General features: G+C 65.1%; 2 protein-coding genes across 10 annotated transcripts in view; both read right to left on the bottom strand.

Moving 5' to 3' along the window:
• Window positions 1-777: 777 nt before the first annotated feature.
• INPP5E (inositol polyphosphate-5-phosphatase E) lies at window positions 778-11,753 on the bottom strand. 4 transcript variants are annotated; one of them, XM_027051730.2, is made up of 11 exons: window positions 11,646-11,753; window positions 9,953-10,960; window positions 5,659-5,782; window positions 4,318-4,415; window positions 3,691-3,815; window positions 3,453-3,572; window positions 3,133-3,240; window positions 2,412-2,573; window positions 2,204-2,319; window positions 1,536-1,672; window positions 778-1,227 (listed from the first exon to the last, which is right to left on the bottom strand). In XM_027051730.2, the coding sequence occupies exons 2-11, from the start codon at window positions 10,738-10,740 to the stop codon at window positions 1,095-1,097; spliced, it is 1,911 nt and encodes a 636-aa protein (XP_026907531.1). In that variant the 5' UTR covers window positions 10,741-10,960; window positions 11,646-11,753; the 3' UTR covers window positions 778-1,094. The 4 variants fall into 4 exon arrangements, with proteins under 4 accessions (XP_026907531.1, XP_026907533.1, XP_026907532.1 ...); XM_027051732.2 differs by having other exon boundaries at window positions 9,953-10,689; window positions 11,646-11,724; XM_027051731.2 differs by lacking the exon at window positions 11,646-11,753 and adding an exon at window positions 11,256-11,378.
• Window positions 11,754-12,044: 291 nt separating this feature from the next.
• Window positions 12,045-18,356, bottom strand: part of SEC16A (SEC16 homolog A, endoplasmic reticulum export factor) — a 32,281-nt gene continuing 25,969 nt past the window's right edge. For 5 of the 6 annotated variants that reach the window (XM_053204358.1, XM_053204362.1, XM_053204361.1 and 2 more), the window contains 7 exons: window positions 18,169-18,280; window positions 17,722-17,859; window positions 17,378-17,472; window positions 16,446-16,520; window positions 15,409-15,468; window positions 14,464-14,541; window positions 12,045-13,487 (listed from right to left, as the gene is read on the bottom strand). In XM_053204358.1, the coding sequence (XP_053060333.1) occupies window positions 13,419-13,487; window positions 14,464-14,541; window positions 15,409-15,468; window positions 16,446-16,520; window positions 17,378-17,472; window positions 17,722-17,859; window positions 18,169-18,280 (627 nt within the window). In that variant the 3' untranslated portion in view covers window positions 12,045-13,418. The remainder of the gene's footprint in view (window positions 13,488-14,463; window positions 14,542-15,408; window positions 15,469-16,445; window positions 16,521-17,377; window positions 17,473-17,721; window positions 17,860-18,168; window positions 18,281-18,356) is intronic. The other variant, XM_053204363.1, reaches the window with a different exon arrangement.

Genomic DNA, 18,356 nt, shown 5'->3' with positions numbered 1-18,356 from the left:
CGAACTTCCTGCCTTTGAACTGGACTTGAAACCTTGTTTTCTGGGAATGTCGTAAGCATGGGGTGTGAGCACATGGAGGATCTCTTTTTAGGACTCAATCTTTGGCCAGAAAGAGTTTCAGATTTAATATATGGATTTATTTAAAAATATAAATACGGAAAAATAAATAACTTTAAAGACTAGAGTGAATGCCCCTAGGTTTTCCCACAGTCAAAGCCTATGGTTTTTAAGAGTGATCATGGGCGACACTGGGCTCTGAGCCCTCTAACACAGGCGGGAACATGGAAGGGGGCCGGCCCGGGCTGGCAAGGTGGTGGCACCCTAAACTTCCAGGGTTTCTCAGGCCAGGAGACGCACTACTTACGTCAATGCTGTTTGTAGCCGGCAATACGAAAGCAAATGCTCTCAAGTCACCAAAAACCAGGAGAGGAGAGGGAGATGGTTTCGTGGCTGGAAGGGCGAGGCCAGCTGCCTGAGGTCAGAGGCGACCCCCAACAGGCCAGGCTGCCTCGTCCCTCCCTGGCCTGTTGCAGCAGGACCGGCATTCTCCCTGGAAGTCGGCTGGCTTTGACCTGACCGGCCAGGCCTGGGCTCGGTCCTCGTGCACACTGGTGGGACCGAAGCTCCCAGCTGCCTGACCCAGAGTGCTCCCCCCGATTCGGTAACGGGCCCCCTGGACTCAGATGGGGAAGGCACCTCCTGGTCTGCATTTGAGGGGCTGCCGGAGCGCTGCCAACGTCGGCTCTGGGCGAGCGGACAAGGACACCCGAAGGGCGTGTCTGTGCCAGCAGGCAGAACTGCCCGACCCACGCTGGCCTGAGGGACCGTGGGTGTGCTGTGGCCATCTGGGGGCCTGCGCTTGGGGACATGCTGTAAATGAGTGCAGCCGGCTTCGTGCCGGGCAGGGGACACGGGTGCCTCAGCACCGCCTCACTGGCCTCCTGTTAGGTTCTTGGTGACGAAGCGTGTTGGCCTCGAGAAACGGTTAGCCGGCGTCCCAGAAATCTTTCATTCCGCAGTCTCTTCCGACTTCTCCAGGGGGCTGTGGCCACGTGACCTCCCATGTTGTGGGTGCGAATGTCCTCGGGCAAGCCTCAAGAGACTGTACAGATTGTGCTGGAATGCTGATCCTTTGGTGCCTGCTGCTGCTGAATTTCTTTGGAAATGCGTCTTTTAATTCCTATCAAGTACAGTTCGCGGTCAAACTTGCCAGCAGCAAGGGGGATGCTGCGGAAGAAAGGGGCGTCGTCAGGAGGGCACTGGCCAGTAGCCTCCTGGGAGGCCGTCTCGGATGCCTGTCCCCTCTGGCCACCGGAGTGCAGCCGCCATGAACATGGAGCTCCCTCGGGCCCCTGCTGGGCCCTGCGGTGCATCAGGAAGAGACCCACGGCTACCCTGACCGCGGCTGGAGGTCAGGACACGATGGGACGACGGCGGGCACCCGGGGGCGGGGATGCCGCCCCCACCCCCCGAGTGGGCAGGAGCCCCGCCCACCCGCAGCCCCCAGGGCGAGGACACGTGAGCAGGGTACTGACTTGTCTCTCCCTGGCCTCACTTTCACCCGGAACAGACCGTACACGGGGCGGTGGTCGGACGTCTTGATGCCAGGGCAGGAGGAATACTTGACCGGACAGATATCGCCCTTGTGGCGGCTCCTGTACACGACCCGATCCTGCAGAAAAGATCCCGCGTGAAGGTTAGCCCCGAGACTGCGTGGCTTTTTTGCGGGGCTTGGCCCGCGTGCCCGTCTCCGTGTCCGATCCCACCCGCAGAGCCTGTTCCCAGAGCCCCTCGCCCAAGCCCGCTGCGCTGGCGGGTGTCTGGGCCCCAGACGGGGGGTGGGGGGGCTGGCGGTGCTGCAGCCGCGGAGGCCGAGCCTGGAGCCCCTGGGTCCGGTGCGGGCTGCTCCCTTGGCTTGCATCTGCGACAGCACGGGGCGTGTACCCCAGCCCCGGGCCGACCGACTAGCCTTCAGAAGGGCCCTTCTCAGAGGGCGCTGCCCCCAACGCCAGGTCCCAGAGATGCGGTCGCTAGCCCGGCACGGGTGCCGCATTGAGACGTCTGACCGCAGCTCGTGGGGGCTGCTGTCACACCCGGCCTCAGTCCTTAGCCTGTGGTTCTGAAGCGCAAGCAGGCCCAAACCTGGGCCGCAGAGCCGGGCAGAGCCGCACCGGAGGTCAGGCGGGACACCAGGGGTGCTCACCGTGTAGGAGGGGGTCCTTTGCTTGGAGGTGGTGTCGTAGGAGTCCTTTCCAATGTCAAACTTGTATGAGGGGAGGAAATGGATGTCTGGCTCCTGGAAGCCTTTGAAGATGGACCCTGGAACAGCCACAGGCCCTGGCTCTCGTCAGCCCTGGCGGGCCGCACCCTCTCGGGGGCCGGGTGTCCGCGCCTCCTCCCGGGGACCTCACCTTTCTTCATCTCCTGGGTGAGCTGGTCATGCTGGAGCAGGGCAGACACCTTCTCCCCCAGGTCCTGCTTCAGGATGGCCTCCACGGCCACGCGCCCTCCGTTCAGACGGAAGTTGAAGTCTCCAAACCAGAACACCCCATCGAACCGGGTGGTGACGTCCGCTAGCCAAAACGGGAAAGTGCGTGAGCCCGGCCCTCCCCGTGCTGGCCTCCCTCTGGCGACAGTGACGGGTGTGGTCTCTGTCCCCGCTCCTGCAGCCACGGGCAGGGCCACCCCAGACACGGCCCTGGCTGTGGGGGTTGTGCCCCGCAGCTTCTGGGCCGACATTCGGGTTCACGTTCACGGTTGCATCTTTCATTTCAAACAGCGACAGACTCCCGGGGACAGCGTGGGCGCCCTCACGCTCACAGGAGCCCACACTGTTCACGCTCGCCACTCCGCCAGGGCTCCATCCCGGAGGGACAGCCAGCCAGGGGGCAGGAGGAGGGCCCGTCGGCCCAGGGAGGCACGGCCACCACGGGGCTCCGCCTGGAAGCACAGCACCAAACCGGTGGGTGGGTCACGGCTCGGGAGGAGCCCAGCGCCAGGCCTCGTGCAGAGCGCCCTTTCCGCGGGCTGCCGACTCTAGACTGTTTCAACCTTGATTCTCGGAAGCTCCCCAAGTTTACTTCGAGTAAAGCGCCCAGAGGACAAGGTAGGAGCGCATCCACCCGGGCTCACCGGCGTCGGAGCGGTAGGGGCTGGTGTCGGGCACGCTCCTGGGCAGCGCCAGGCCCTGGACGGTTCTGCTGTAGTCCAGCAGCCTCTCGCTCACCTTCCCGTCTCCGGCTGTAAGAACAGAGCGCGGGGGCCTCTCCAGCGGGCCTTCTGGACCCGGAGGACAGCTGTGTGCTCACCGCCCCCCGGCAGGCTCTAACACGCAGCGTCTGCGCGACCCGGTCCCCTGGGTATCCCCGGCGGGGGCCCGACGGGAGGCCACCGTCACAGATGGCGCTCCTGGCGGGCATGCGGGGGGGCGTGTCCTAACTCCTGGGACTTACAGGTGAAGTGAGACGTGATGAAGAGGAAGGAGGTGCCGAAGAAGGTGAAGCTGACGCCCAGGGCCCCCTTGGTCTTGATGTGAGACACGATGCGCGTGGTCACCGTGGAGCTCTCCACCTCTGCGGGACAGGGGTGGGGGGGCTGACGCGGCTGCCCCTGCTCACGCCCGTCCACCGCCCTCACAGAGGCCGGGCGGGGGTCCCAGGGCGCTGGCGCAAAGCGGAGCGGCCCGCCTACCTGAGCAGAACCAGATGAGGTCCCTGCGGATGAGCACGGACATGTAGAGCGCCCCGTGGGCCGTGGAGTACAGCGTCACGTAGCGGGGGCCCAGCGTCTCCTGCAGGCGCACCTCCCACTCCCGCCTGCGGTGGGGGGAGGGGGAGGGTGAGCCGGGAGAGCCTGGGAAGGGGGCTGGGGCCTCCCAGCCCCGCCACCCCTCCCCCACAGCCCAGAGAGCCCCGCCTCCTGGCTCCTGCCCAAGGGAAGGGCGGCGGAGACCCAGGCCCTCGCTCTCCGGCTCCCTCACCAAGGCTCCAGGTCCCGGGGAACCCGGCGCCTGCCCCTTCCCCTGGGTCGGGGCACCTGCCAGGCGGGCCTCCCGCAGTTGCCTGAGGGGTGGGATGCCCACGCACGCCCCTGGCCAGGCGGTCTCTGGCGGTGCTGGAGGGGCGCTGCAGACCTAGGACCCAGTTCGGGGGTCAGGCCTGGGGCCTGGGGTCCCGCAGCGGGGGCCGTACGTTCTCCCAGATCAGCTGCATGTCAACAAGAACGCAAGCTCATCGACTCCTAGTTCCTTGCGCCCCCGACAGAGAAGGAAGTGGCTCTCGTGCAACCAGGGCCTCACCCCAGCCGGCTGCGCCCTACCTGTCGGAACAGCCCTCCTGGACCCCGATGACATAGAGGTCCTGGGCGTAGTCGGCCTCGGCAGGCAGCAGGAGCTCGTCCAGGTTCGGGGGCAGCTCCTACAGAGCAGCAGCACCTCGTGAGGGCTCCTGCGGGACAGAGACCCAGCCTCTCCCGAAGGGCCTGGCAGGCCGCCCTCCACCCCAGCTGGTCACCACCACGCCCACATCTGCGCCCCTCCCTCACCATGGGGCCCCTGTCCCCAGACACACTGGTGGGGATGGGGTGCAGCCCGGCCAGCTGCTGTGGTCCCGAAGGCCGGCTCTCAAGCCCTTGGGGCCCTGGACGAGGGCACTGTCCCACAGAGGGGCCAGGTGGCTCCCCGTGGACAGCAGGGCCACCAGCCTGGGCACCCGCCTCCTTCAACTGGAGGGAGAACCACTTCTCATGCGGGGCGCTGTGTTGCCAGGGCTCCTGGTCACTCAGCCAAACCTCATCCTGGTGGCGGCTCTGCCTGGTTTCCTCCCCAGTGCCTGTGCCCCCAGGGTCCGCCCGGGTTCCACTGCATGGGGGGGGGGGGGGGTGGGCAGGGCCTTCTGTGCTGTCATCACGAACACCGTGGCACACGTGGGCAGCAGAAAGCACTCAAAACCCCATGGTGGCAACCACTGTCCCATTCACCTCACCGGGCGTTAGGACCATCCACAGTGCAGGAAGTCCACACCCCGCCCCCAGACATCAGAGCACCCCACATGCGGGGAATGGAGACTGTCAACCCAAGGACGGCGCTCACCGAGCGAACGAGTCCCGGGTGCAGACACGGGTGCAGGTGTGAGCTGGAGAGAAAGCCACCGGCACTGTGTCCGAGGCTGTCCCCAAAGCAAAAGCCCAGAGATCAGCGTGCAAACCTCTGGCCCATGCGGTCCGGCCCTGGGCCGACTGGCACTCAGGACACAGAGCGCCCGTCCCAGCAGAGCGGCGGGAGGGCCTCTGCCGCCGTCTTGACACCGGAATCACCGAGTGGGCCTAACCCAGAGTGACCCCAAGGTGACTGTGACCAGGTCACACAGGCTCACCGACGGTCACAGCGGCCCCACGGTGGGGTGTCGGCAGTGGGGAGGCTGTGCGTGGGGACAGGGGCTCTGTTCCCTCCTCCAAAGCTGCTGTGAATCTAAAACTATTCTCAACACGTGTGTGTATAAGAAAAGCGCATTTTCCCCCATCGGGCAGCGGGGAGGTGGGGGAGGCAGGGGTGTTCGGGCAAGAGGCCTCTTGACCCAGGTGCTGGGGAGAGGCCAGGCAGACGGCGTGCAGCTCAGAGGCCCCGGGAAAGAGCCCAGTGGGGGCGGGCTGGCCCCTTACCTTCTGGCCCTGCATGTTCCAGGTGGCCACGAAGAGGGCCATGCTGCGGTCCGGGAAGTACCGGGCCAGCTCGTCCGCCCCCATCAGGGCCCCGCTCGCCAGGAGACTCCCCTCCAGGTAGCTCCTGCGGAGACAGGGCAACCAAGAAGTCGAGGGTCGGAGCGGGCAGGCCCAGGGACACCCCTCCCGGGGACGCTGCCGGCCTCGGGCCCCCCCCGTAACACGGAACCCGTTTGTGGGAGGCTGTCCCAGAGCTGGGGCTCCTGGAGACCCCGCGGGTGGGCACAGGCACCCCGCTGTGGTCCACCGCCCTCTTGGAAAACCCCCTGTTCACGATTCTAGAAACAGCAGCACGTGTTCAACGTTTCTGCCACTTCCAGACACGAAGGACTTGAAGGTGACGTCTGGGCTCTTCCGCCGGGGCCCCTTACGGCTCTCGGCCCTGGGCCGTGGGCGGCCTGGGGAGACACGCGTCCCGCACCAGGGGCTCGCCTCCGCCTCGGCACGGCCCCGGAGGCCCTGAAAGCCGCAGGGGGCACGTCCAGTCTCACGACAACCGACGGTTAGGATCCGTTTCAAGAGCTGACCGGCACAGCACATGCGGAGACCCCACGGCACTTTGCCTCGGCTGCCAAGTGCCACCTAGCATAGCGACCCCGGGGACCAGGCCGCGCGGCAACAGAACCTCACGAGCGTCGGAGTCCGAGCGTCGCGCGACTTTCACGGGAGATGAAACGTCCGCACGGTCTTGTTTTTTAGCCGTGAGGACACCCGGCGGCTCTCCCCTGTGCAGGTGGGGGGGGCCGGCCCCCCACCCCCACCCCGGGCCCCTCGCAGGGGCACCAGGGCGTCCCTTCTCTTCTTGCTGCCTCCGCCTTCCTTCCAGCTGTCTGGGAGTCCTTCCAGAACCTTCTTCCAACCCAACTCAAGATCAGACTGCTCCCAGAATGAGCACCCAGGCGATGGCCATGCCATGTTTGGCCATTTTGTCCCCTAGGTCTTCTAATGCTCCAGCCGCCACAGACACTGGTCACCGGTCACCCCCCCTCGCCATCCAGCCGCTGCAGAAGCCGGTCACTGGCCCCCGTGCGCGCCCAGGGCCGGGGCGGCTCCATCGACTCCTGAGTATTGGTTATTTGGAGGCTGGTTAGATTCCACCCCCGTTTCCCGGCAGACACATCCCAATAAGCTCCACGGGCGCCCCAGTGACCCCAAGATCAGTCCACCGGAACGTCACTCATCGTCAGCTGTCGCCCCGATGACCGTGTGCGAGTGACGGCTCTTTTAGGGTGCTCTTTCCAGCACTCGGGTGCGGCTGGCTGTTCCTTCCACGGTCCCTCCTCGTGTCTCGGCGGGCAGGGCCGTCCCGGACCCGTCTGTCAGGAGCGAACGGAGGCCGAGGGGTTCGGTGACGTGCCAAGGCCTGGCAGCCGGGCGCTGCGGTGCGGGAGGACGGGGGGGGCACCCGGCAGCAGGGGGGGGTGCGCTCCGGACACTGGGGTGCCCCACCTGTTCGGCAGACCGAGCCTGGCTTCCGCCCTTCTCCCCCTGCCCCCACGCGCCCCTCCAGGCTGCCTGGCACGCTGTCCCCGCCCTCCTCCGCCTTCGGGCACAGGGAAGGCGTGTGGCCGTGCCGCCCGGGCCCCGCCACCGCCACCGAGGCTTAACGCTGCCGTTCAGCAGGGTCCTTGAGAGCCCAGCCCAGCCTGGCTGTGTAACAGACCACTAGCACTTTCCAGGCTCCCGAGGACCCCTCGCTCCAACTCGCTGAGAAAAGCTTCCGTCTCAGTCTTGCAAACAGGAGCCCATTCCTCTGAAGGGCATCAAGTCAAGAGCAGGGCTCCCAAGCCACGCTGGCCGCTGAAACCAGAACGCGGTTCTCAGGAGCTCCCACGAGCGATTCCCACGTCCTCCTCCCCAGGCCCTGAGAACGGGAATTCGATCACGCCCGGAGGGAGGCCCCCGCTGGCTCACCCCACTGGGTGGACCACCTCCCTCACACCCGCAGCCGGGCCCCCGCTCCCCTGCCACAGGGCGTGATGTCCTCCGGAGCGGCCCCGTCTGCAGGGTGACCAGAAGGCCGCCACGCCAGGGGCCCTGTGCTCTGGTCCCCTCCCGGGTCCGGGGGTCGGCCGCTGCACTCGGCTGCTCCTGTGGCCCGGGTGCCCTGCGTCCCACACCGTCCACATCGCCCGGCCCGTCCAACACGGGCCACGCTCCGACCTCAGCCAGGTTCTGCCTGTTTACGGACTGCCCACGAGCTAAGAACCATTTCCACGTTGTCAAAAGAGGAAGAAACCCTGTCATTTTGCGACGTGGGCAGACCACGTGGGCAGACCACGTGGGCAGACCACATAGAATTCCAATGCAATTCCCTATGCAAAGTGTTACTGCCACACAGCTGCGGCTGCTGGTGCACATATGGTCTGTGTCTGTTTCCCTGCTAAACGGCAGAGATGAGCACGGCTGCAGGATGGAGAGACTTACAGAAAAAGTGTGCCAACGCCTGTTCTAGAACCCACCGGAAACGGGGCCTTTAGGCGGCAGAACTGGGGTGAGGGGTCCCCATCAACCTGTTTGCTGCTTGCCCGAAAACACTGAATTGAGGACCCGATTTTGCGACGTGATTGTCATTTTAGGTCACAAGCGCGTCCGCGTAAGTCACAAGCAGCCGACACAGGGCGGTGACACCGCGAAGGCACTAAGACACCTCGCTGCCCGCCAGAGACCCGTACAGATTCTGTCCGGTACAGCTGGGCTCGCCACAGCCCCGTCTCCCTCCCGACCCACAGAACCTTCGAGTGGGACCTTATGGTGGCAACCGTCTCTGCACATGCCATCAGTTTAAGGATGGCAACGTGAGCTCATCCCGGATTTAGACCAGCGCCCCATAGGAGGAGAGACGCAGACACGGAGGAGTACCGTGTGAGGACGGAGGCAGAGGCTGGAGGGACGCGGCCACAAGCCGAAAGACTCCTGGGCCACCAGGAGCTGGAAGAGGCAGGAAGGACCCTCCCCGGGAGCCTCCGGAGGGAGCTCGGCCCCGTGACACCTTCATTTCCGACGCGTGGCCTCCAGAACTCCACGTCTGTTGTTTTAAGGCTTCGGGCTTGTGGCCATTTCTTACAGCCACTCCAGGACGCCACTACAGTGACCCTCCCAACTGCCCCTTCCCCCCGCCCTTGTGCAGCAGGACTGGCCCTGATGGGAGGGAAGGCGTCTGGCGAGGGAAGTAGGGCCGGAGCCGCACCGGGGGCCTTGGGCGCCACGTTGGGGAGTGGGTGGCGCAGGGGCCATGGCCCCGTGTGTGCCTCGAACAACCTGCCGGGCCCTGGTAGGGGGCAGAGGCCTGGCCCAGCCCACAGGACGGGGCAGGGAAAGCCTTTTCAAGTTGCGGCCTGGGCACCGCAGCGTGGGCCCCGTGACGAGCCCGCGGGAGAAGACCAGACTCGCGGGTTTGGACAGGCGCCCCCGGTCTGGTGAACGGAGCCAGAGGCACGCAGGGGAGAGTCCTGAGCAGAGAGGACATTGGGGGAAACGCCTAGTTAGGTTCTTTTGAAGCTGCAGGAAAGTCAACAGAGATTAATTATTCAAGCCCCATAAAGCCTAGAAACCTAGCATCCCCCGTGGTGGGGGGCGGGGGGGAGGGGCAGGTGGGAGCTGACGGACAGCGGGGCGCTCAGCAAACCATCCCAGAGCCTCAGAGAAATCGGGTCAATCCTGGAAGCAAAGCGCAGCCGATCAGGCCCGGGGGGCCCTCCCTGCCGCCAGTGAGCAGGGCCCTGGGGACCCTCCGTCTGAGGTCAGTGCGGTCCCTGAGCGGTGGCCCCTGGGCCAGCGTGAGCCCAGAGCACGGCCACGGGGGCTCGCGGCTGCGCTCCGGCCAGCACTGACTGGGGCCCCGGAACGCTCCTCCTCAGCAGAGCGGTTAAGGGAGAGCACTGCTCAGGGCTACGTCTTGGAACCCCGCAGCGGCCCAGACGACGGGGCCGCCCCACGTGCTCACAAAGAAGGCCGTCCGGGACAGAAGGAGAACGAGAAAGAAAACAGGATACGGCGCGCAGTGCGGAAGGCGATCTGTGTATCTGAACCGTCTGCTTTACAGGCACACGTGCCCCTGGGTGGTGCTAAAACACACAGGGAAAGTTCCAGAAGGGGTGTCCTTCCGGGAAGGAGCCGGGAGGCAGGGGTGAGGGGGCTAGCCTCAGTTTTACGAGAATACCTTCCTGCGGTGCTTTCTAGCGCTACAACGAAGGCCGTGGATGACCCCCACCCCTGCCCCCAGAGGCCCTACCTGCTTCGGACGTCCTTGGCGCGGATGGGTGCCAGGAGGCTGAAGGAGGGTTTGGCATCACAGGCCAGGGGGCTCGGGGGCCGGCCGGGGCCCAGGCTGCTGTGGGCCCGGAACAGTCTGCTCTGCAGGCGGGACTTGCCGGTGGAGTTTGCGGTCCACGGCGGGTTGGAGGCCGCCTTCTGGTCCACGGCGGGCAGCCTGGTGGTGCTCCCCGCCGAGGCCCCGTCCCGGTGCAGGAGGTCCAGGGAGGTGCTGATCATTCCGGAGATACAGTGACCCCACGAGGAGGGGCCCCCTCCCGTACTGCCCTGGGCCCTGCGGGACGTGGGGATCTCCTGCAAGGAGGTGCTCAGGCAGGGTGGGGAGCCGGTGTGGGTGGGGGGCTGGGGGGCCTCGTCCTGCAAAGAGCCCCTGGAGGGGCTGGTCCCACTGGGCGTGGCCAGGTCCTCGTGGCTGGTTCGAAAGCGCCGCCTCCTCCACGCCTTCTCGTCCAGCGACAGAGCTCGCTCCAGCCTGGGCCTCGTCGGTGGCTTTGGGGTGAAGGGTTTTGCCTTGGCTTGTGGGTCCTCATTGCCGATACCCTCTGGAAGGCTCAGAGGGGGCACGGGGCTCTTCTCGGGGCCCTGACAGCCGTTGGTGGGCAGGGACCCTGGGTGGGGCACGAGGTCTTGGCCTGCGTTGGGAAGCTGTCCCTTCAGCATTCTGCCTTCGGGCTGCAGACGCCCCTGGGCGGTGGGCTGCGGGGGAGATGCCTCTGAATGCCCCAGGCACGCCAACTTGGACGGCATAGTCCAGGGGCCAGCTCTCAAGGGTGATGGCGACCCAGCCGACCCAGGAGAGGGCTCCTGCTGGGGCTGCCGGTGGAGCCCAGGGTCAGGGATGCGTGGTCAGACGTCGCCCAGCAGGCACGGAGGAGAGAGCGCGCGGCGGCCTGGCGTGGTCCGGCAGGGGCAGGGCCAGTTGCCGCATGACGGGGACCCCCAAAGCCCCCGAGTCCCCAGGAGGAGCCTAGAGGAAAACCGTGCCTTCAGCCTCCCGCAGCCAAGGCCGGCTCTGCCGCAGGGCCAGAGGGGGAGAGGCCAGCAGCAGCTGAGCCACAAGTTACACTGCCGCTTCCTCCTAGGAGGTGGGTGAAGGCTGGCCCCTCGGACCACGGGAAGCCACCATACTGCGGTGGGGGGCGGGGGAGGGAGGCTGTCCTCCGTGGGGTGCTGGGGACATGACCCGCACAGAACGGCAGCCCCAAGGTCAAGGCCAGTTCACAGGCCGGGCCTCGGATGGGAGTCCCTGGGCCCTGGCTCACCCGGGTGCCCACTCTATCGCTCGGCGGGCACACCCCCCCGCCCGGGCAGGGGCCCCTCCGCAGGTCTGCAGCCCGGCCGCTGCCAAAGGCCCCTGACTCAGGACTTGAGTCTGCGGGCGCGGCCGCCGCCGCGGGGTCCCCAGGGCAACGACAGCCGCGCAGCCTGACCCCGCCCCCGCTTCCCGCCTGGGGTCGCCCCGCGCCGCGCCCCGCGCCCCCGCCTGGGGGTCACCCGGCCCGAGGTCGCCCCGGTGCCCCAGACTCGCGTCGGAGGCCCTGCCCAGGGACTGCCCCCGCGCTCCGGACCCGCGCCCCCCACGCCCGAGGGCCACCCCGCCCCAGAGCGCCCCCGCCCGGGTGTCGCCCTGCCCGAGGTCGCCCCGCGCCCACCTCTCGGCGCCGCCTGCTCCCCGGCGGGCGGGCCCGGCGGCTGCTCCCCGGGAGCGGGCGCACAGGCGTCCCGGGCGCAGTCCCCGTAGCAGTCCCCGCAGCGGCCCCTGGCGGCCGGAGGACCCAGCGCGCGCGCGCGCGCGCGCGCGCGCGCGCGCGCCCGAGTCCGGTGGCCCCTCCACCCGCGCGGCTCCCCAGCCCCTGGGGCCGCATCGGCCCCGCCCCGCCCAAGGGTCGCGCCTCACTTGCTGCTCCGGGGGGAGGGGCTTCCCGGCAGTCCCACCCCCCCCCCCCCACCCAACACCGAGGAGCTCTCCGCCCCCCACCCATATACCCCGCCACCTAGGGGCCTGGTTCCCCTGACGGTAACCGACCAACAGAAGGAAACAAGTGACAGTGTTTTGCGAGCGCAAAATACTTTATTTACCAATTTGCATTTAGTAAAAATAGCAGCTCCCGCCTGGCCTGGGAGGGAGCTTCTTGAATCAAAAGTCGCCGGCAGCCCGCGCAGGGAACGGTCGGGTGGGCAGGCCAGACCGAGGGCGCCAGGGAGGTCTCGGGTCCCAGGGCCCCCACTGCCCCGGGTGCCACGCCCCACCTCTCTCCAAGTGACCAGAACCAACGCATCCGGGCGCGCCCTGGGTGACGCTCGGGAAAACACTCCGCGCCCTTCCTCCATGACCCAGTGAGCCGCCAGGGAAACCGAGGCCCGTGCTAACTCATTTACGCCCTTTCTGCACTTCGATTCACAACACCCAACTATGTCCCCAGCAGAACCTACAGAAATAAATGTCCTAATGATTCTTATAAATATTTAATGTTTTTCTGCGGTCTCTTCAGACTTAACAAGAACGTGGATAATTCTAAGAACAGTCGATGAAGCCTTAAAGCTTTGAGTCCAGGGGGCGGGGCCTCCCTCTGTGGGTTCAGCCCCCCCACCCACTGAAGATCCCGGTGTGGGAAAAGCGGAGGCAGCAGCCTCAGGGTCAGGGCGCGTGTCAACTCTGCGCCCTGAGGACCAGTCATGAGGAAGTACATCGACTATTTTACAAAGGGCATGGCAGTCCAGAAGTTTCTCTGGGGACGAGTCTAACCAGGCTACTCACATACTAAGAAAACCCGAATGGAATTCGTCACAGCCAGTTTTTAGCACTGGTGGGTTAGGGGGGCGGGTCCCACGTGGAACACGGCCCGGCCCGGCCCGGGGAGTGGAGAGCAGAGCCTCCCTCCCGGACAGAGAAGGAAGCGAAGCTGGAACATCTTTGCCGCCAGACTCAAATGCACTTGGGCGACCAGGGCCTCCCTGGAAAACTCCGCTGAGTCCACGTTTCCTTGAAGCCCGTGATGCGGTGCCAGGCCCCAGGGCGCCCTCCCGGGCCCAGGGGGGCCCGACACAGCAGTAAAAGCACGGTTAGGTTTTCCGAGACACCCCAGTTACCGAAGGGCTGGGTTTTTTCGCACAGCAAAGATGGCTCCGGCCTCCCTCGGCGCACCGCTCCCGAACGACTAAGAGCGTTTTACCCTCGGGTCACCGTCGGCTAGAGACGGAGCCAAAGCTCCCCTCGCTTCCCCCAGCACGGCAGAGGGGCCGCGGACCCAGCCCCTGCAACGCTGCGGAGACGGGCCGTGAAGGAGTCCGAGCACGACCGCACGGAGTCACTGGCGTCCCCATCTGGGCGGGAACAGAAGGGAGGTGCGGGCCATCGATCCGTCCGAGTTCGCGGTGGAGCAGAATTTGAGGGTTCCAGATGCCACTGCAGGACGGGGACCCTTCTAGCTCAACGCCGGGTACTTCCTCTGGCCGATCCTCCCCATCCTGGAGCCCCCCGAGGCGGCAGAGGCCTGGAAAGACAAGGAAGAGTGCGGACTTCCACCCGCCAGCCTCCGAGGCCAGGGGCGCCCCGGCAGCGCCGGGGAGATGGGTCTGCGGAACCATTTCCACCGACAGAACAGGCAGGCTGCGTGTTCTCCGGAAGCCCCGACGACCGGCCAAGTGGGGACCAGGCCTAGACGTCCGCTTTGAAGGGGTCCGCACTTTCGTCAGGTGGTGAGAAGGGAGGCTGGCCCCCACGGCACAGCACCCGGGGAGGGTGGCGGCCCAGTCCGCGACTGCAGCGTAGCGGGGAGCGCCCAGGGACAGACAGCGGACGGAGCGCAGGCATTTACTCGCGCTGAAGCGAGCCATCGAAAAACTCTTGTAAAGCGCACACTACGAGACGGAGGTAACGAGAGGAAACCGCCACCAGATCTTCAAACGGAAAAGCAGACGCACGGCCAGGGGGTAACCTGGGACACAGGAGTCCTGGAGGTCAGGGCAGGAGGCCGAGAGGCGGCCTCGTCTGCGGGCACGTCGAGGCAGCGAGTGGCAGGCTGGCCGAGCGCCCGGCTGACAGTGAGCAGGCCCGGCCACCCCAGGCGGTGAGGGCGACCAGGGTCGTGGGAGGCTTTATACTCTGAATGTCGACACACGGCCCCGGCCCCTCCCTGCTCAGCTCCCCCCCGAGCTGGCAGCCGGTCTGCACCCTGCGGGCAAGAGGCTGGAGAAGGAGGAGCGAGAAGGCAGAGAGACAGAAATAGAAAGAGACATTCAAGAGCATTCCCCAGCCGCGGGCCGCGGGCTGCCGGGTGAAGGGTGGCCAAGGCCGGCCTGGCGGAGGGAGTCCGACCCACGGTGAGGTGTGGCGGCGGGAGACCGCGGGCCCCAGCACGGTGGGGGCGTTCACGCCAGGAGCAGCGGCAGGGAGAGAGAAGGGCGGGCGGACACAGCGGGGCGCCGGGCTGGGGATCCCTGTGCCCCAGGAGACAGCAGGGCACTTACCTGTGCCAAGTGAGCAGGGCTGCAGAAGGGCACGGCTGCCCCGGAGGCGCCCCCTGCTGCGGGGTGGTCACTGGGAGCCTGAGAAGCACAGAGAGTCCATCTCAACGCGGCAACGTCACCCAGCGGTGTGCGCTCCCTTGTGGACAGACGCCACTGCTGGGTGACCACTCACAGTACTTCTAAGGAAGCCACAGAAGCAAGTCGGAGACGCTTGTCGTGACACTGGATTGCGTTACTGAGTGGTTCACAGAACACACGTAAGAATCAGAGCGGCATGCAGCGCGAGATGCTTCCGAGGCAGAACGTGCGGCAGCGGGGAGTGCCCGGCCCCGGGGGGCCCCCGGGAGTGGCACCTTGAAGCAGTTAGTAGATGTTTCTGACCACCTCAGACCTCCAGTGTCCAGCTACAGAATCCAGTGTTTTAATAAGCACATGAAGTCACACGAAGCCTTCGTCGAGGCAACGGGAAAGCTCCGTCGTGCGATCCACACACGAGATTAAGTATTCCCGTGTCCCAGCCCGCCCGGCCGAGGACAGCCTCGCTGCCTCACTCTGCCCGGCCGCCCAGAAACGTCCCGCGCTCGATCAGAAACCAGAAATTCTCCGGACCCAGGCGGGCTTCTGAAACACCCTCACACGCGGTGAGGCTACACCTGCGGCCGGCCGTTTGGAAAAACCGATCCGGAAAGAACGAAATCACAAGTCATCCGTCCCCTAGGAACGTTTTGGGGTCGACTCGGTCGCCAGTGTAAGCGGATGGCCCGAGACCGCCCCCGAGGACACTGGAAGGAAGGAACACTGCATCCTGTGGCGCGCGGCGGGCGGGGAGGCGGCGGGCTGCGTTAGTGACGGGGGCACGACGCAGGCCGGCACAGCGCTCTTAAGGGAACCACAGAGGCGACCCAGTTCAACTCGTGTTCAGTGAGAACTGCCAGCCACAGGTACCTGATAAAAATGCTGGCTTACTTCACGCGATAATGAACTCAGTGAACTACAGCGTGAAAGCTGCGAAACAGCAAGAACACACACAACACAGACAGATGAGAAATCGACATGCGTCTGCTCCACGCGGCCAGTTCCACCCCACAGAGCCTTGTGATGCAGTGAGAATCAACACGGGCCAAGTGGGCAAAACACCAGAGTTAGTTTAAAACTCCTGCTGTGAGGGACAGTTGGGTTTTTTTTAATTAAAAAAACGTTTACGTTTATTTGCTGGTTTTGAGAGAGAGAGAGAGAGAGAGAGAGAGAGAGAGAGAGCGAGAGCGCGCGCGCGCGCAGGGAGGGGCGGAGGCAGGTGGAGAGAGAATCTCAAGCAGGCTCTGTCAGCGCAGGGCCCGACACGGGGCTGGGACTCCCGAACCGTGAGATCGTGACCTGAACCGAAATCAAGAGTCGGCCGTTTAACCGACTGAGCCATCCAGGCGCCCCTACCGTACAGCTTTTATTAAGATGGGGGCACCTGGGCGGCTCGGCCGGCTGAGCGTCCGACGTCGGCTCGGGTCGTGATCTCACAGCTCGTGGGTTCGAGCCCCGCGTCGGGCTCTGTGCCGACGGCTCGGAGTCTGGAGCCCGCTTCGGATTGTTTCCCTCTCTGCCCCCCGTCTGCACACTCTCTCTCCCTCAAAAATAAATAAGAAACATTAAAAACATGTTTTGAAGGAAAAGCATCAGTCGGGGGGCGAGGGGGCCTGCCCTCATGCTGCCAGAGAAGCGTGAGCGCGGCGCTGCTGTGCCGAGTGAGGGGAGCCCGGGGTGTGTGAGCTCACACCCTGCTCTGCACGCGGCTCCCACACAACCTGCAGACATAAGGGTCGCTGCTTGTGCTGTGGGACCACAACACTTTTAAAGTTCCAGAGAGCTGCTAAATTGCCTCTTCCTACTCGTCAACGTTCTCATTTAAAGAAGAAGCCACTTGGACGGTACAAATGGGCGATGTCCCCAGCCCAGTGTCTGGGCAGATACGTCCTGTGCCAACGGCTTACCTCTCCTCCCTTGGAACCGTCCTCGTGGGCGGGTAGGAGCTCAGGGCCAGGGAGCGACGCTGGCAAACCTAACACCTGTCAGGAAAGAAGAAACGCAGTGGCCATCACTCCCGTGAAGGCCTCACATGGGGCAGACCGACGCGACACCCCCCTCTGGCCCTGGCCCACGCAGCTCCACTCCGAGTAAGCGCCCCTCCGAACGGCTGCGGGTCCCACGACAGCCTATCTCTGGGGAACTCGGGCCGGGGGCCCCTTGATGGCCTCGTGGGCAAGCGCCCTCGTTATTCCGTCTCGCAGAACAGGAAACAGAGGCTTTGAGATGTCACGTGATCCTTTAAACGTTAAGTAGCTGGGGCGCCCGGGTGGCTCAGTCGGTGGAGCGTCCGACTTCAGCTCAGGTCACGATCTTGCGGTTCGTGGGTTCCAGACCCGCATCGGGCTCCGTGCTGACAGCTCAGAGCCTGGAGCCTCTTTGGATTCTGTGTCTCCCTCTCTCTATCCCTCCCTTGCTCACACTCTGTCTCTCAAAACTGAACAAACATTAGAAAAAAAACCTGTTTTTTCAATTTCTCTTTTAAAAATAAATGTTAAGTAGCTAATTAACAGGGAACCAGGGTTGAAACCCACTCTGTCCACCTCCCACCATCCTATTTCACATGCAAGCTGTAAAAATTAGACAAAAAAGTCTCTTTCTGACTGTGGGTTCAGGAAGCCAAGGCCACCATACCACGTGCACCACATGGTTACGATCTCCATCTCTAGAGGCGCTCAGGGGAGAGCCTTCCGTGGAAACTGTCTTCTCTGGGTGCATGGCGGGAATGACACAAACAGCAGGCCGACCTTCCCAGGCAGGGGCACGGGCCAAGTCCTCCCCGCCCCCACCGCCCGTCCCCGCGGCCCCACTCGCCTGGGGGCTCACGCGGGGGGCTCACCTGGGGCTCTGAGGCAGGCCCTGGATCGACGGCCCCCCCCGCAGGCGCACGCCCTTCCCTGCCGGCCCCCTCTGCGGGTGGGGCTTCCTCCGCATCTGTGAAGGGGACAGTGCGGGAGGCTGTCAGTCCATCCACAACGCCGTCGGGGTTTCATTTAGAACAGTCTCCAGGGGAAACTGGAGGGGGACAGTGCACTTGTGGGGGACCCGGAACGGGATCCGTGAACAAACACGGATGGACCGCAGGCTGCCCGCACGTCAGCCGGGTCATTTTTCTTAAAGGGAGGTGAGGGCCAGGGGCTCTCAGAAAGGAGGTCACAGGTCAGGAGGCCCCATCCCCCCTACCTGCGCTTGGTCCGAACAAGTGGGTGGGAATCGGCATCGGGGCCAGAGGAGCAAAAAACTCCGCCGGGGCGAGAGCCGGTTCACTCCGCTGGGGGCCCCCCGGGTTTAAGACGTCCACGTAACGCGCTCGGGCTCCGGCTGCGTCAGGGCGAGCGGCAAATCCAGGTCAGCGCGCCGCAGGGCCCCGCTCCCCCGGACGCGGCTCCCCACGTGGCGCAGGGCTGGCTTCCCCCGGGGTGACGCCCCCCGTCTCGCACACACCCCGAAGCCGCCAGCGCCGCGCCGCCTCTGAGCGGGGCCCTCGTGCTCCCGAGACGGGCGTCTCTCTCTGCGGGGTCACCCCGTGACGCTGCCGTCCCTCCCGCGCACTCCACCACCTCCCCTCAACTCTCCTGAGCCCGTACCACAGACGAGTTCTCCGAGTCTAATTTCTGCCTCGACTGTTACCTGCTTTCCTGGAAAACATGTTCACGGAGGCTCTCGGGGGTCCTCCGGGACCAGGGGGCCCAGCCTGTGCAGCCTTGGGGAGGGAGGTTGGTGGTGGGGGCGGAGCCTTCTTCTGCGGAGGGAAAGACGCTTCAGAGACCTGCCCGTGGACCCGCGGCCACCGGGCGCGGACGGAGGCCTCGCAGGCG

The sequence above is a fragment of the Acinonyx jubatus genome, chromosome D4, assembly GCF_027475565.1.
Source record: "Acinonyx jubatus isolate Ajub_Pintada_27869175 chromosome D4, VMU_Ajub_asm_v1.0, whole genome shotgun sequence".
Classification (NCBI taxonomy): domain Eukaryota; kingdom Metazoa; phylum Chordata; class Mammalia; order Carnivora; family Felidae; genus Acinonyx; species Acinonyx jubatus.
The sequence above is the reverse complement of the archived record's forward strand: the minus strand, read 5'-3'. Positions and strand labels throughout refer to the sequence as shown.